At 40.3% G+C, this 15,775-nt stretch overlaps 2 protein-coding genes and 2 long non-coding RNA genes across 4 annotated transcripts; 2 read left to right on the forward strand and 2 right to left on the reverse strand.

Annotated features, from left to right (window-relative positions):
• Positions 1–1,209: 1,209 nt before the first annotated feature.
• On the forward strand, positions 1,210–7,342 carry LOC113679271 (tauropine dehydrogenase). The gene is made up of 5 exons (XM_089191412.1): positions 1,210–1,486; positions 2,029–2,118; positions 3,182–3,731; positions 3,933–4,238; positions 6,332–7,342. The coding sequence occupies exons 1-5, from the start codon at positions 1,416–1,418 to the stop codon at positions 6,710–6,712; spliced, it is 1,398 nt and encodes a 465-aa protein (XP_089047538.1). The 5' UTR covers positions 1,210–1,415; the 3' UTR covers positions 6,713–7,342.
• LOC149035768 (uncharacterized) lies at positions 5,372–12,429 on the reverse strand. Its single transcript, XR_016182224.1, has 2 exons — positions 11,912–12,429; positions 5,372–5,846 (listed from the first exon to the last, which is right to left on the reverse strand). It is a non-coding gene; the product is annotated as an uncharacterized LOC149035768 (long non-coding RNA).
• Positions 12,430–12,516: 87 nt separating this feature from the next.
• Positions 12,517–14,419, reverse strand: LOC149035769 (uncharacterized). The gene is made up of 2 exons (XR_016182225.1): positions 14,243–14,419; positions 12,517–14,085 (listed from the first exon to the last, which is right to left on the reverse strand). It is a non-coding gene; the product is annotated as an uncharacterized LOC149035769 (long non-coding RNA).
• LOC113679273 (type I iodothyronine deiodinase) lies at positions 12,523–15,446 on the forward strand. The gene is made up of 2 exons (XM_027196225.2): positions 12,523–13,835; positions 14,419–15,446. The coding sequence occupies exons 1-2, from the start codon at positions 13,353–13,355 to the stop codon at positions 14,698–14,700; spliced, it is 765 nt and encodes a 254-aa protein (XP_027052026.2). The 5' UTR covers positions 12,523–13,352; the 3' UTR covers positions 14,701–15,446.
• Positions 15,447–15,775: the final 329 nt, after the last annotated feature.

Below are 15,775 nucleotides of genomic sequence, written 5' to 3' on the forward strand. Positions count from 1 at the left end.
TTCAAAAAGCGAACAACAGTGTCGTCAGCATGCTCTATACTCTCATAGAGCACGCTACAATAAGCCAATCAGAATCCCTGTTAGAATGGTTCAAATAATCTGATTGGCTGTACAAGACAAAAGCTGTCAAAAGTGTCAAACCATCAAAGTTCAAAAACCATCAAAGTTCACACTCTGCGATAGTTTACAAACTAAAATAATTCGGCAGGTCGAATTTAGCGCTTTTGCCTGAAGTTTTTAATTCAGAATCTTGAAGTGAAATGTTCAGTGAACTTCAGCCGAATTATGGCTCATAAAAACACGCGGGTTTTTTCACATGACAAGGTAGAACACAAACTGTTTAAGGCGAGTGTTTTTTAAATGAACGACAGCCGAATTCACCGGAACATGAAGATCGCTCGGGATGACAGCGCCGCAAAACTCGGCTGCAGTGACTGAAGTGACTTTCCACTCAACACATTGGAAAGGATATCAGAGCGAGCTCTTATTTTTACACTCGAAGGGCGGCATGATAAGTGAACCGCGATGGACTTCAGCATGATCATATTTGCTCAGACACCGTCATGATTAGTATGAATTTTAACAATTATGTCAGTTTGGTTATATTTTTCATCATTTCTGTTTTGTTCTGTTTTGTTTTTTAACTCTGAACTTTATATACTATACGAGTGTTGGCTGTGTTTGATTTTCATTACCGTACGTAAGCTTGCAATCTAACTGAGAGTGAAAATCTTTAAAACTTGGAATGTCTATTTTGTTTTTCCTTTAAAGATTTTCGTGTCTGCCCACGTTTTAATAACGTAAATAACGGCGCCTGGTATGTTTACAAACCTTTCTTTGGTTCTTCTGTTACTACTTGCCGGCTCGCTTGTTTCGAAATTTCACTTTCAATTATCGGAAAAAAGCTAAAAAGAAGTCCCGGAAAAGGTCGAACATGGTACAATTTGGCAGATGGCGTGACAGCTTTAGCTCAGTTCTATGCTCTATACTCTCATAGAGCACGCTCTTTCAACCAATGACAGCGCGCGTTATATCCGAACTTTATTATAGACGTTGTTATCACATAAACTGCGGTGTTATACAGGGATTTCCGGCTCTGAGAAAAGCCGTAGCAACACACGTGAAAAAATGTCGTATTTTTTCACGTGTGTTGATAGAGCCAATCAGCTGCTAACACGTCATTCGCCTTTGGCGCCACTCGGTCAGGTTGAACGGCAAAGCCTTCACGATTCTCAATACAAGTTTTTTTTTGGAGCTTTCTCAAATTACGGCGGCTAAAACACTAAGAAATCGGTATCGCTCACAGACTGTGAGGTTCAAACTTTCTTAGAAGGGGAAGGAAACCAATGTATTAAAAGAAAAACCGAAAGTTGCATATTCAGTTGCTTTGGTATTAGCATTTCACTCGGCTGAGAATGAAAATCGCCAACAGGAAGATTTGCCACTGGCCGATTTTGGCCGTTTACCTGAAGGACTTCTTCTGTCGGTAAGGACAAAGTCAATAAATGAGAATTTTGTAAACTGAAAATTACGACCATTGTTGTTTTTCTAATCATGATTAAACGCACTTTTTCATCTTAAGTGTTAGCGCCAACACACTCTGAGATTGTTTTTCGGGGATTGACGATTTATTTATTTTCATTCATTAATAAAGTCGGCTTTTTTTCTCAGTAAAAGGCTATTGTGTTTATATGATAAACAAAATAATACATGGTTGTTTGTAGATATGGAATTTCTCTTCTCGTGTTCAACTCGACATCTCACTTGTTCGCTGCGCCCACTCGTGAGCTATCGAGTTAAACACTGCATATTTACGCGCGCCCATGTATTATTCTCTATTTCTTATTCAATGACATGTAAATGAGTGGCAGGGTATTCTGCGGCTTAGCCTAACCCTTCATATCCTAGGCTAATGTAGAGCTAAGGCATCTGCCAGACGCTCGTTTGTCAGAGTTTGCATATTCGCAATTTTCCTGTCACTCTTATCTCGCTCAACTGACAGCTACGCATGCATAAATTATATTTCAGCGGTGCCGATCAGCGCCAACGTGTTAGGCTGCACGAGCATTTTGTCGCTGTTATTGATAAAAAAGATTCCCGGCTAAATATAAGTAAGAGGTAAGCTCTTCCGCGTTTTACTTGAAATCATGGAGGGAACAGTGAGAGAGGAGGCTGTTATGTTACGTGTTTAATCGCATTCATCGTCGATTTGATTATGTTATGAGATTGTTTCCTTTTTTTTTTTCGATTGCTGGATGAAGAGAAATGAACATGTGATTTAAATTTCGAAACTTCGTTTAGATTGACAGGACTTTTTGTGATTTCTCCAACTCCAGCGTCAGAAAAATAGCAAGAGAACCGATTTTTTTTACCAAACAGATCTTTACACTCGGGTATGTTGACCAAGTCGGCCAACTCGTGTTTAACTCGTCTTTTTAAGAAATTTATCTTTGTTTTGGGTTTCAAAAATCACTTTTTGTGTTATGTTGTAAGTGTCGAATCTTTTTGTGAGTTTTTAAAAAACGTTTGCCGCTGAACTACTGGTAATAAAAAGCCTCCTTCGTTGGTATATTTTGGAGCAACATTTTAATTTATGCGAAACATCTTGAGGTCGCTACGATAAAATCGTGACTTCTTGAGGTCACAACTTCTTGCGGTCACGACTTCACGAAATTTTGCTGCGTGACATATCTTCCGGTTTGGTACCTGAGGAGCTTTGATTTGGAAATTACCGATAACAAAAATATCAACTACAGTGAATTGCGGCGTGTAAAAACCATTTGACATATCAAAAAATGAATTAATAAAAAGAAGAGAAATTTTGCACATTGAGTTTCCAGTAGTCCGGAGTCGACTTGAAAATTTTCCTTGACTTTGTCCTGTGACTGGTCTGGAAAAGTCACAATACCGTTTCGACAAATCAGATACAAAACATATAAAACCCAGCCATTACTCGGCAATTCCCGTTTTCTCTTGCTTCAGGTCTTGCATATTAGTTAACTCTGGGTTCTCACTTGCTCCTTGTCGTATTTTGTTCAGTCTGGCGGTTTTTATTTCTTTAGTCTTGCTGTTACGCTTGAACTAAGACCGTTCTTATGCAGCTGATGTAACCTTATAATTTAAATGCTGCTTTGTTTAATTCTAACAACAATACAAACCTTTGTTATTATAAATTTTTCAGAAAAGTTTTCAGAGCTCTACCAGTTATGAGTACCACAGACGGCATAAAGCTTCTGATCTGTGGCAGTGGTAATGGTGCGCATGCCTTCGCTGGCATCGCCTCGTCACATCCGGGAACTGAAGTCAGGGTGCTTAGTTTGTATCAAGACGAGGCTGAGCGTTGGAGCAAAATCATGCAAACCGCTGATCTAGAGATCACATGCAACCGCCGTGACCAAGACCCGAGCATCATCAGCTCCAAGCCAGCTTTGATAACTAAAAACCCAGAGAAAGCCGTGCGTGGTGTTGACATCATAGCCTTCGTGCTGCCAGCATTTGCCCATCAAGTGTTTCTGGAAGCTCTTAAGCCGTATATTGAACCGGGTGTGATAATTGTTGGTCTGCCAGGGGCCTCGGGACTAGAATTCCAAGTTCGCGGCATACTGGGAGATAAAGCAAACAGTTGTACGGTGATGAACTTCGAATCCTTGCCTTGGGCTTGTCGTCTGAGTGAATTCGGCAGGAAATGCGAAGTCCTGGGAACCAAGGAGACCCTGGTTGGCGCAATGCAGGTAGGAACATGGTGCAATCTAATTTTGTGTGTGACATGTACTTAAGCCGAGTTCTGCAGTTATGTTGAATAGGAGAGTATTTTTTCTGCTGGATCAAAACAAGAATTATATGAAATGCTTGTGAAATGCAATTTAAGGGAATTCGGCTGCTCGCCTCTACCGTAAATTTAACGCGGCTTAGTATTTACTCTTATTATTTAGGTCGGATCCGATGCACCACCTAAGAAGGAGCCAGTTACGTCTTTACAGTACCTTCTTGGTGGGGTTCCTCGCTTGACTGTCTCTGGGCACCTTATCGGTGTTTCTCTTATGAACCCTAACGCGTGTTCGCACCCGGCCATCATGTATGGTCAATGGGTGGGGTGGGACGGGACTCCATTGAACCAACCACCCATGTTTTATACCGGAGTCACTGAAGAGACAGGCGAGCTTCTTACCAAAATGTCGGAGGAGGTAGTTCACTTGGGAAAAGTCATCGCGGAAAAGTCTGGAGCCGATATGTCTCAGGTAGATGTGATTCTAGTTTTAGCACTCTTTTCAAGTTCTATTTTTTTTTACACTTCACCGTAACAGAGAGTCGAACTAACAGCTGGATCGGCTATTAAATAACTATAAAAGCTAAGTTTTTTCGTTTGTCTCGCGATGTAGTCACGTGTGATGTAGATCGCGACGTTTGGACTGCATAGTCTTCTACAGGCGATGAGGTCGACTGGTCATGCGTGATCTTATAAAGCCTGATGCTCTGCTGTGATTAGTTGTTTTTCAACAGCTCTGATTGGTGCATTTCGATCCTTGCTGTTTCACTCAGTGATTTTCTCCCTCGGCGGTCCGCTGTCGCATGGCATTCCTGTTGTTGTGTTTTTTGATCGTGGGCATCCACACTTCTGGAATTTCTATTCCACTATCCCTGTTGATGTTGTTAGGGTGAAGTCTTATATGAAATACCTCTTTGACCCTGCGCGTGTAGTAATGAGGGTCACGATCGACAAACTTGCCTTCGTTCCAGAGTGGCTTGTGTTCGGTGTTGTGGGCATGCTCTGAAACGGCGGAGGTCTCGGTACGGGCGAGTCGGATGTCTCGATCGTGCTCCTTAATTCTGTCTTGCATAGGTCTTCCAGTCTCTCCGATGTACACCTTGCCGCATTCACAGCTGAATGCATAACTATTCATAACTATTCACCAAAGTGGAGGTGGCTATTGGTTGATATTTACCAAGCCGTGAAGTGGCAAGGTAGATATCCACCGATAGCCACCGACACTGTGGTGAACAGCTGTTTCAGTATATACTTAAACAGTGGTATAATATAACACAACATGAGGATTTTAACTAAAAGACATATATCTCTGCTACGATTCCAATATTTTTGAGCGCAGATCTCGCGCGATTTGCTAGGAGACGAATGGCAAAGGAGATCTGGAAGATTGTTGGAATTTTGACGCATTCCACCGTTTCGTATTGGTACATACTAATTTCAGATATACTGAGATCCCCAAGTTCCAAACACGAGAGTCATTGAAAAATAATTTGGAGGAGGGCTCTGAGTTTGATTGTCTCTTAGCTGCAGAACAAGTAATTATGCAAATTTTGTGAATGACGAGTACCACGTCTGGGAAGAGAAATTTGATTCATGAGTCGTTACAGAATTTTAGTGTGATTTTCATAAGCTTTCCCTGTGGATTGGAAATAAGCTTGTTACATTTATCAAAAATAATCTGATTACTAATGCGATAACGTAAATTAGAGTTTTAATTTGACAGCGTCTGACATTTGGGTTGAATATCCGATACCCGCTCACCAAATCTACCGCAGACAGACAATATGTCTGGATCCTAGTTTGGAAGTAGTTAGAATTCTGTCATTTTAGTGTGATTACCTCTTACGCATCGTTTCAATTTGCCCGTTCAAGGCGTTTTGTCGGTAAACTAGGCGCAGTAGTCGTGCAGAGCGGAAAAACAGGGAAGCTTGAGTAGAGTCTTGACTATTTCTTTTTCACAAACCTTCTGTATTGTCCGCTTTATTATTGCGTCCCAGTTACTATATGAAGGTCAGGATCACACCTTGTTTCCCTACGTATGATTGATGTAACTCCACTGGCTTTCTCATTGAAAATGTCCCTGCCGAAGGACAAAAAAAAACCAGCTTTACACTCTAGAATGAAAGTGGAAGTGGGGGAGTGGTGGAAGGGGGGGAGTGTGTGAGAGAGACAGTCTGTGAAGGATGGTTGGACGGTACATTCATCCTAACAGTATTAAGCAGAGAGGAATCTATGAGCTAATCCTCATCTCATCTTGGATGCAAGATTAATGATTTCTTACCAGACTGTATTATTTGTAGGGTAATTCAGTATCATCAACTGAGTTGATAACTGTAAAGAGTTTAAAAGCTGACATTTCGAGCGTTAGCCCTTCGTCATTAGTTGCTCTGACGAAGGGCTAACGCTCGAAACGTCAGCTTTTAAAATCTTTACGTTGGCCAATTTACGTTATCAACTTAGTTGATAATACTAAATTACCCTGTCATACTCTCTCACCGACGCAGCACCACAGTTTCTTTAGAAACTTACCCCCTTTATATATCATTTGTATTTGATTTTTTTCAGGTCGTTCCCATGTTAGAATGGGATTTACGCTGTTATCCTGAAGATATAGCTGATAAAACAAACCAGTACACCGCTCTGCGAACAAACGCCGCTTACCAGGGCCTGAAACATCCCGTGAAAGAGACTGGACACGGAAAATTCGTGCCAGACTTTCATCACCGCTATCTGACAGAGGATATCCCATACGGGCTCTCTGTCATACGGGGTATAGCGGATATCGCAGGAATGAAGACGCCATACATCGATAAAGTGCTTCTCTGGGCTCAGGGAAAGGTCGGGAAAAATTACATTGAAGATGGCCAGCTTAAAGGGAGTGATGTCGCTTCCACCAGAGCCCCACAAAGATACGGCCTCTTAACACTAAAAGACGTTCTGGGTTGATGACATAGCTGTTGCTTATGGGGCACAGAACTAATTTTTGGCTATTCTGCTGCTTCAACACCGCAAACGCTCTTTTAAACCCCTCTAATACTAAAGCCACCGTTTAGAACTTCAAGTTTTTTATAGGCCCCCTCTGTTAGCTAGCGTCGCAGTACATGTAATTTAAAGCCTGAAATACTTTCCGTTTTGTGTCCGTTTTGTGTATCGTAGGGTTCTAGCGAGAGAAATGTATATTGTTTACAGTGTTCATTAATTCTGGACGACGAATGAGGAGAAAACTGTTGGCTCGCATATTGGATTGCAATAAGTTAGCGACAAGGGCCTCCCACCTTCTCTGTTAAGGTCTCCATTTGAGGGAACTGGAATGAAAGAAGTCACGGGGGGGGGGGCGTACTTGTACTGAAAGCGACTTTCCTAAAGCATTTGTAGTATTGTGCATATACCTTGCAAAGGAGAAAGGTCAGTCTCAAGTCGGCAAGGAAACTGGCCGGTTTACAAAAGTTTATTTGAGATTAGTTGTTGGAAGCAGCGTCAATTTTCTGTTTGATGATTTTTAAAAAAGGTGTAGCATGTTAAATGTTGTTGTGTCTGAAGATTCCCAGAAACCTTGGTATTAAAGACATAACTTCAGTCTCGTTATCTTACTGGTCTACTTGCATATGTCAAGTCCTTCAATTGATGAAAGAATTAGTCATAAATTTCACACTCGATGAGTTTTTTGGTAACAAAACACATACAGGTAAATTAGCAACTACAGCTGGTGATTAAATAAGCAGACAATGACCACTCCAAAATTAAATAAATCCTATGAAATAGGAGATTAAAGAAGAAACCAAAACGCAGGGAGAGTTAAACCTACCAATTCAACGAAACATCATACTTCTTAACATAATACCCTGCGGTTAGTTCTCAAAGCTAGGACACCCGGCGTTTCTAGAAGATCGAGAAAATTGTCACACCGATACACCTAAGTAAATTAATTTTCTAACAGGATCAAGGGCGCTTTGGTTTTGTCGCTTGCGTATATGGCCGACCATTCCGAATTGACGAAACAAAATGGTCAACTACACAATCTTCCTCACCTCGCCGCGTTAACTTTCTCCTCTACCTTGTTCTTATCTTGTTCTTATCTTGTTCACATTCTATTATAAAAACATTCTTAAGCATAGTTGTCCTTAAAGATTGTCCAATATGTCTACTGCAGCGCACATTTACGTCGTCGCTGGCCAATACATCTAATTTCAACCGCGTCCAAATAATTTTGAGACGAATGCGCCCTTGGGGCAAAAGTAAACCGAACAGAGAGATGGTATAGTCCTAGCGGAGGGAGAAGACTGACCCATATTCTTTTCCGCTCCACGGCAAAGTTTAATCAAAAGTCGACCATAAAAAGTGTTTTGAGTTTGTTTTGATCTATGATGCCTTAAAACTAGAAATCCTTTCGAGATACGTTTTGTTTTATTCTATGTGGTCAGACCTTAAGGTCATCTTTGTTCCTGACTTCATTTCAAGGCATAACCCCGAACAATACTAAACCTCAAGAAGATCCATGAATCACACTGATCACGTTCAGATACTTTGCTGAGCTCCAAAACCAATGGTTGTATTTTGGAGAGAACGGTATTTGAGCGAGATAAAATCGCAAACCTGCACAAAATTCCTGACATGAAAAGCATTTGTTCATACCGCCCCTTAAACTTCAATCTCAAATAGGTTAGCTAGAACTGATTAAGGACGCATAACTGAGATAACCTTGAATTCTACATGTCATCACTGCTTTTGTGAACGTGACTATATGAAACCCTTGGTGGCTTTCAAATTGTCAACGAAACGATTCATTTCACGCGATTTAGATCATCATTGAGCGGAGATAAATCTCTGAGATAAGATTTTGAAGAGAAGTTGATCGAATTGAGAGCAGACTACTGATCACGCGGGTAGATATTGTTAAAAAGATGTAAGGAGCGTATTACGAAGGAGAGATGCATCGGTTTTTCCGTTATCTTTAAGCCTTTAATCAAGTGCCAATCCTTTGTGAATAACTTACTTGTAGGGGGTAAGGAACTCGCCCATGTTTAGAAAAAATCAACTGGAGCAAAGATGGAATTTACATCCCAGATTGAATGCGGCTACAAATATTCAGGATACAATGGTAAAAAATTCGTAAGGTTACAGGACACTTTTGAGGCTCAAAGTTCACTTGAAAAATATGCCAACAAGATGTCAACAAGGTACTACAAAAATTAAAAAGAATTGCGAAAACTGCGCAAAATTTAAATTTTAGTAATTTTTTGCCATACAATTCTTCACCTTGGGTTCACCTTTGTCCTGAATTACAGCATTTCCCATTTTCCGAATTATTAAAACAGTTGTATTTATGTGTGAATGAGATTGTAGTAATAACGCAAACATCATGAAATTTACAAAGAGGTTAAGAAAATTTCGCGACCTCGAAGGTTGCCAAATTTCAAAAATTGCCCCGCCGGTAACTCGTTGTCGGACTGGCTTCATGCCAGGATAGGTTTAGAAAGAATCGTGATTTCTTCACGGGATAAACAAATTGATTTGGCAACGGTGGCTAACGCATCCATGGAAAAATAATTCATTATCAAGACATGTTGTAAAAACTTTCACGATACTCGTGCTCAATAAAATGACTTGGAATTCAATGTTTATTCAGCTAAAAATCGTTGAAATGAACGAATACTCAATCAGTTGACCAGTAGTCGCATGTCGGTGCAGTTATCTTTTTCCCCTACAATTTCTATGACCGTCTAAAAATTAATTGTACCAGTAACCAGCTCAGTTAAAAATAAGAGATAGAAAACGTTTCTCTGCTGGGATTTGAAATAAAAATAATGAATATTTCGGTGGCCAAAACTTCGACCCATGACCGCCCACCAGTACTCGTTGGTTTGATAGCCCATTTTGATCAGAGCGCTGAACAAATCGGTCATGAAGTTCGTTTCCTGCATTGAGTTTACAACTGCAAATTGTCTTGTAAAAAAATCTGTATTCCACAGTTTAGATCGTGATCGTGATTTTCCGGCATATGTTCCCTTTGGTGCGTTTGCGAAATTAAAGCATTGTGTATTTCCCTGTTGGCTCGACAGCTAAGTAGATAGGTAAGAGAGCTACCCAGGTATTTCGCACGACAGTAAATGGGTTCAAATTCCACTCGTGCCTGAATTTTTCATTTTTTCTTTTCACAAACGAAAATAGAATATCTAAAGATGATAAAAGTTTTTGTATAGAGGAATTATTTCCAGTCTCTGCAGGATCCAAAAATGTTCATTACCGAACGGTACCACGACGAAGAACTTTTATTTTCATCGTCGTGACAGGAGGAAAAAATCGCAAAAGAGTTGCACAAAAATTAATCATTTTTCATCTTCGTAAGATATAGCTTCGATTATATTACACTGGATCTTCTTTGAATCACGCATAATGTACCTTTTGTTCGCATCGGATTAAAAACGGCTTTTCCAAGTTTAAGACCATTCATTTTTGTCTGCACTTTAGGGAGTGTTCAGTTCAAAAGAAGTAAGCATTACAGCTGACTAGGAAAAGAGAGTTATCACTCACTCTTCATTTCGATCCGTACACTTAATGATGTAAAATATTCTTGGCTTGGCTCTCCGTGACACAACAGTGCTGAAGGGTTGCACAAATTGACTCTCAAGAGGAGGGAGGAAGGAATGCAACTTTGAACCTCCCTTCCTCAAATGTCGAAAGGTCTGATCCCAATCAAGCATGTCTGAATTGCTGTCCGCCACCCGTCCCATTCAGTGAAATCTAGAAAGTCTCTTTGCTTCATGACTGAGTTCTTCGCGCGTTTGACATAACATACCCAAACCCCTCTAATTTGTGAAAAATCGAAAGAAAAGAGGTAATTGTCATTGCACTACCTTCTGAGCAGAATGTGCAAAACTGACGCAAAATTAGCAAAGAGCTAATGACTGGAACAATTTGTGCAGCCAATATAGTTTAATAATTGTAATTACTAAAGCCGCAAAAGAGAATTCAAGGGCGTCATTGTCAAGAGTACTCGTAAATTGAGGAAACCAAATGTTTTTTTTACCTTTAATTAATTAAAAAAAATGACATAAAAGCGAAAAAAGGAAAGGAAAAACTGTGTTGTGTTGTTTGTAATTGCCATAAACTTGTGCACGGGGCACGCAGTCACATAAGAACCCAGTTCTACTAAACAGCTTCAAGGAAAACTTGATAATTTAGACAATACGCCACGCTGTCGCAGTTCAATATCAAACACATGAGAGTTGTGGCAATGAAGTGGTTTTATCATACAAAGCCGCCTTGGCCCGTGCCAAAAAGCAAGTGATACTCGTGTCAACATTGCCATGTATTAAATCACATCAAATAATTTCTGCGAGGGTTGAAAGTCTGCATCAGTCAAAATACTTCACCGAGCAATTACACATCCAATTATTCGGTGTTTTGGTCTATTTAGCTTTCTGCTTAATGGCTCTTGAATTGTCGCCATATTTAAAACCTTTAAGTAATTGCTGTTTATTTCTTAAAAGCAATAAATCACTTATTTCTATGGGAGCACTGACATAAAGAAACCGCGTGGATGTTGGAAGAAAACGTACTCGAGACTTTTTTTTTCGAGACCTCACTTTTACTACTTGCCCATGATTTACCGTGCCCATAGCCGTATCCAAAATATGTTCCAAATCATGTACTTCTGTCGCGTAGGACGAAGTTTCTCGCAGTCTTTGACTTCCTTAAGAGAAACATGTCATATCTTCGGAGTAATTTATTGTGCCCAAGTTGGTGAACTATGCACTGTGATAAGAGAACAAAGGGTCTGTTCGCGTGTTTTACGCACAAAGCATATATCAGTCAAATTATTGAGACCAAGCGAGATGTAACAACTAGATTTCGTAAAGGTACAGTTGATTACTGACATAGTCTACTTTGCCTTTCATTCATCGAGAAAGTCTTTGCTCTTCAATTTAATTTCAAACATATCGTATCTGAGCCACTCAAATAAAAGGGCTTCTAAGGTTCAATGATTAAGTCTAGACGACTTGGTTAGCACACGTTCTTCGTTTTCCTTTCACCAAATTATACATGGATGAATGAGGATCTCAAAACGGATGTAGTGTCTTTTTCTCTTGTGTGCTAGCCGTAAAATTGGAACATTATTTAGAAAAGATAAAAGGTTAGTCTTACCCGGCTTCACATGGCCATTTTTTTCAACGAGAAGTGCGTGTTTACGTGCAGGAAGAGTGTTTTCGACTGGCTTCAACGCCGCGGCCGAGTTGCAACTTCCTTCCGCCGGTCTGCTTCAGAAAAGCAGGAAATAAGACACTACTTTCTTCCAAGTAAATTAGGTTCGCGCTGTGTCGAACGTACCTTGCAGAAACTAACCATCAAACCAAGTTTACAAACATTTCAAACGGACTCTGTCATCATTTATCGCATGAGAGTTATTTTTCAGTTTCTAGTTGTAAGGTTTTGCCTATAGAACTGAGCAGGGCGATCACTTTGCGGTTCAGCCATTATTGCACTTGGGCATCCCATAGGCAGTTAACTTATGACTAGCGGCATGAAGGTCTATTTTTGAAGCTCATTAAACCTTTGACGTGGTTTTTGCAATTTGTCGTCTAAAAGCGCGCCACAATGAGTCAAACATTCCGCGCGGCTAGCGTTTTGTCCCGAGAGTAGCGAAAGCTTCTAACAAGCCAGCATGCGCACTGAAGCAAGCTCTTGATTACTTTAAAAGAGCGTCATGCTGTGAGGAAATTTTGCAACGGAAAAGACACACAAATACTCAATTATGAGTTAAGCAAGTGTTTAATATTTGCGCTTTTTGTAAAAAACCTCGAGCAACTGTACAGTAAACAGCCAACAGCACCATCTCAGAGTGTCTATAAGATTTTGCGTGCATTCGCGTGAGTCTTGCGGAATTCATCGCGTGATGAAAATAACATTTGTTTACAAATTGGAAATCACGCAAAACTTGGCGGCAAAGTATCTATTGTGGAACCATTGGCAAACCATATCTCAGCGTGAAATATCGCAAGTTCAGTTTTGATTCCTCTAACTTTTCCATTTCAAGCACGCTCTTAAGTGCCCTTGAATAGGAATGCAGATGAGCGTGAAAAATTTTCTGTCAGCTTCGTATCAAATTTTTGTCCTCTAACAGTGATTCGTGGAATTAGAAATCTTTGGCTATTGTGGAAAGAAATTCTAATTTGTTGCGTGCTCATCATGCCTTCGAGAACAAATGGGGGTCATTGAAATATACTTAACAAGAAAGCGCAGGCCTGCAATTCATCACTGCGTCTAGCGCATGCCGAGTGGTACTGCTGCGAACAGTTGTGTTTAGTTTGTTTGTAAAAGCGTTACCGCTAAATACCAGAGGTAAGCCGAGCCAAATATAGCAAAAGAAGCAAAGACTTTGCTAAAGATACATCCGTTCAGCTTCTGATGTCTATTTTCCGCATTGCACGCTCGAGCTGTGACTAAAAAAAAATTTGAAAATCACGTAAGAGGTCGGTATAAAAGACATTCTTTAAATTCTCCCGCTGTGAAGTGCAACTCGTATAGCTCTCGTTCCAGTTGAACCTCAGACACGGTGCAGTTGACAGTCCAGTTCTCACGCGTGAAGATGATCTACAGCACGTGTATGTTTTTGTGCTACTATCTCGGCACCTCAGTGCTGTTGCTTGCGTTTACAGTATTGCGGCTTTTGAAACTCATTCCTTGTACACAGTGGATCATTTCAGAGTTTGTAAACAAGATTTCGACAATCCAAATGCCCAGGGAGGACTATTGGGATTCACTATTCACATGGCCTATGTTAAGCTCCAAACGCTCGTCAATGCTACTCGAACTGCAAAAGACAGCTTCTTGGGGAAAAATCGCCCCAGACTCCCAGCTCATTTCGGTAGACGGAAAATCACGTTATCGTCTCTTAGAATTTTGCAGAGGCAACCGTCCTCTCGTCGTCAACTTCGGCAGTTGGACCTGCCCTGTTTTCAGAACAAGGGTGAACGAGTTCCTCTCCATCGTGCGAGAATTCAGGGACGTGGCCGATTTCTTGACGATATATGTAGAGGAAGCCCATCCAACCAATGGTTGGAAATTGGAGGTGAGCGCGTGCCAGAAAGAGTTATCAGATAACAAAGATTAGACGATTCTGATGTAACTTAGCGTAACTGCCAAGTTCAAATGATCAGTTTCAAGGTCAAGTCATCAAGTACATGAATTTAACGAGAAGCCACATCTGTATTTCATAAAAAAGATTTGCTGATTCCAGTCACGTTCTATTGACTGAGTGATTTAGTCAGTTTTAAGGAGTCGATGATCCATTGTTCCACCAATTTTCTATTGCGACAGACCTAGATAAAGAAATACTAGTAATATAAATCAAGAATATTCATAATGATCACCCAGACAGACACCTTTAATGCAAGAATCACACAATTGCCATTCAGTTGTAGAATGTTCGGGAATAAAAAAAGTGAACGCAGTTTAGACAACCATTCGATTGATTACCTTTGGGGCAAAATTTTCATCACGTTTTAAGTCGTCACTTAAATGCAAATTTTTCCCAAGAATTTAAGACAGCGACTTAACTCTAAAATGAAATAAAACCTTCGGGGCAAACATCATTGTCCATATAAGATATTTTAGAGGCTAACGTTTTTACAATGACGTGATTTGTCTTGCAGAATAACATCACAATACCACAACACCAAACTCAGGAAGAGAGATGTAGCGCTGCAAAGATGATGTTAGATTCAGTTGAATTCATCTGTCCAGTTTTGGCAGACACCATGACGAATGAAGCGAACAAGGCTTACGCTGGCATGCCTATCAGACTCTACATCATCAGAAGGAACCAAATACAATACGCAGGGGGGATGGGACCCACATTTTACAATCTTAAGGAAGTAAGACAATGGCTTCAGAACATCAGAATTCATCCGAAAACTGCCAGGCACAGAGCGTAGATAAATGCGCGGGAAAAATAAATGGACTTTAGTATCACTTTAGACAACTTCTTGCTCTAGCACGCTAGACGCACGTGGAATATTTGAATCTGTATGCACGCTTTGACCGCAGACCACTTCAGTCTGATAATTAAGTAGTATTTTGAAGGATTATTGTCTGGAGGAAACAAGCCGCCAAGACAATTTACTGTGGGAATTTAAAAAAAAAAAAAATTGAAGGAAGACATGGTGTACATAAGCATCTTCAAGTCTGGTATAAATTTATTGTAAAACAAGAAGAATTTTGTACATTATACATACATATTGTAACTATTATTTTGATACTGCAGTTGTCAGGTCCATAGATATTACTAAGTGACGACCACGCATAGTGGGTAATGTTCTGTTTCAATGTCACGTTCTAAGTCGGAACATTGTACTATTCAAAGGGAAGCTGTGAATAAATTACTACACAAGCACAAATTACTCTACGTAATTTGGCCTCGAGGCGCATGTGGTACATACATTTGTGCGTAACTGTGAAAGCCGCCTATGAGGCAGAGCTGCTTGTGTCCTTTTACAAACGTTTTTGCAGAAAGAACGGGCGCGCTATCAAAATCGCGTAAGTTCTGTAGTGTTTGAGGGTAATCAAAAGTCAAGAGGCACCAGGTGTAAGTGCACTGTTTGAATCACCTCCCATCACTTTGTACGTAAGAAGTAATTAAATGACGTGACATATTTTAATTAATAAATTCCTATCCGATGTATCATTGTATACTTTGCAAGCAAAATGGCGGAAAAAGTCAAGATCATCTTGTGGCAGTTATAAAACGGAGAAACGTATTTTGAGTAGCGTCTAATTTGAAAGGAAGGTCACGTCCAGCTAAGAAACAGGGTCTTCGTTTTGTGCTCCTGGTTGCATGGCGAGTTTGCTTCGACAAATAAGTTAAAGCGTAAATGAGATTGTCCGACAGAAACATGTTTTCCCAACTGAAAAAGAGAACTCTTTATTGTAATATGAAGAATCTGTCTCTCTGCTAAGGCTATTAAAACCTTCCTTTTTGAAATTCTTCGACGATTCCGCCCGAATTCCGGG

This window comes from Pocillopora damicornis, chromosome 13, assembly GCF_964200805.1.
Source record: "Pocillopora damicornis chromosome 13, jaPocDami1.2, whole genome shotgun sequence".
Classification (NCBI taxonomy): Eukaryota; Metazoa; Cnidaria; class Anthozoa; order Scleractinia; family Pocilloporidae; genus Pocillopora; species Pocillopora damicornis.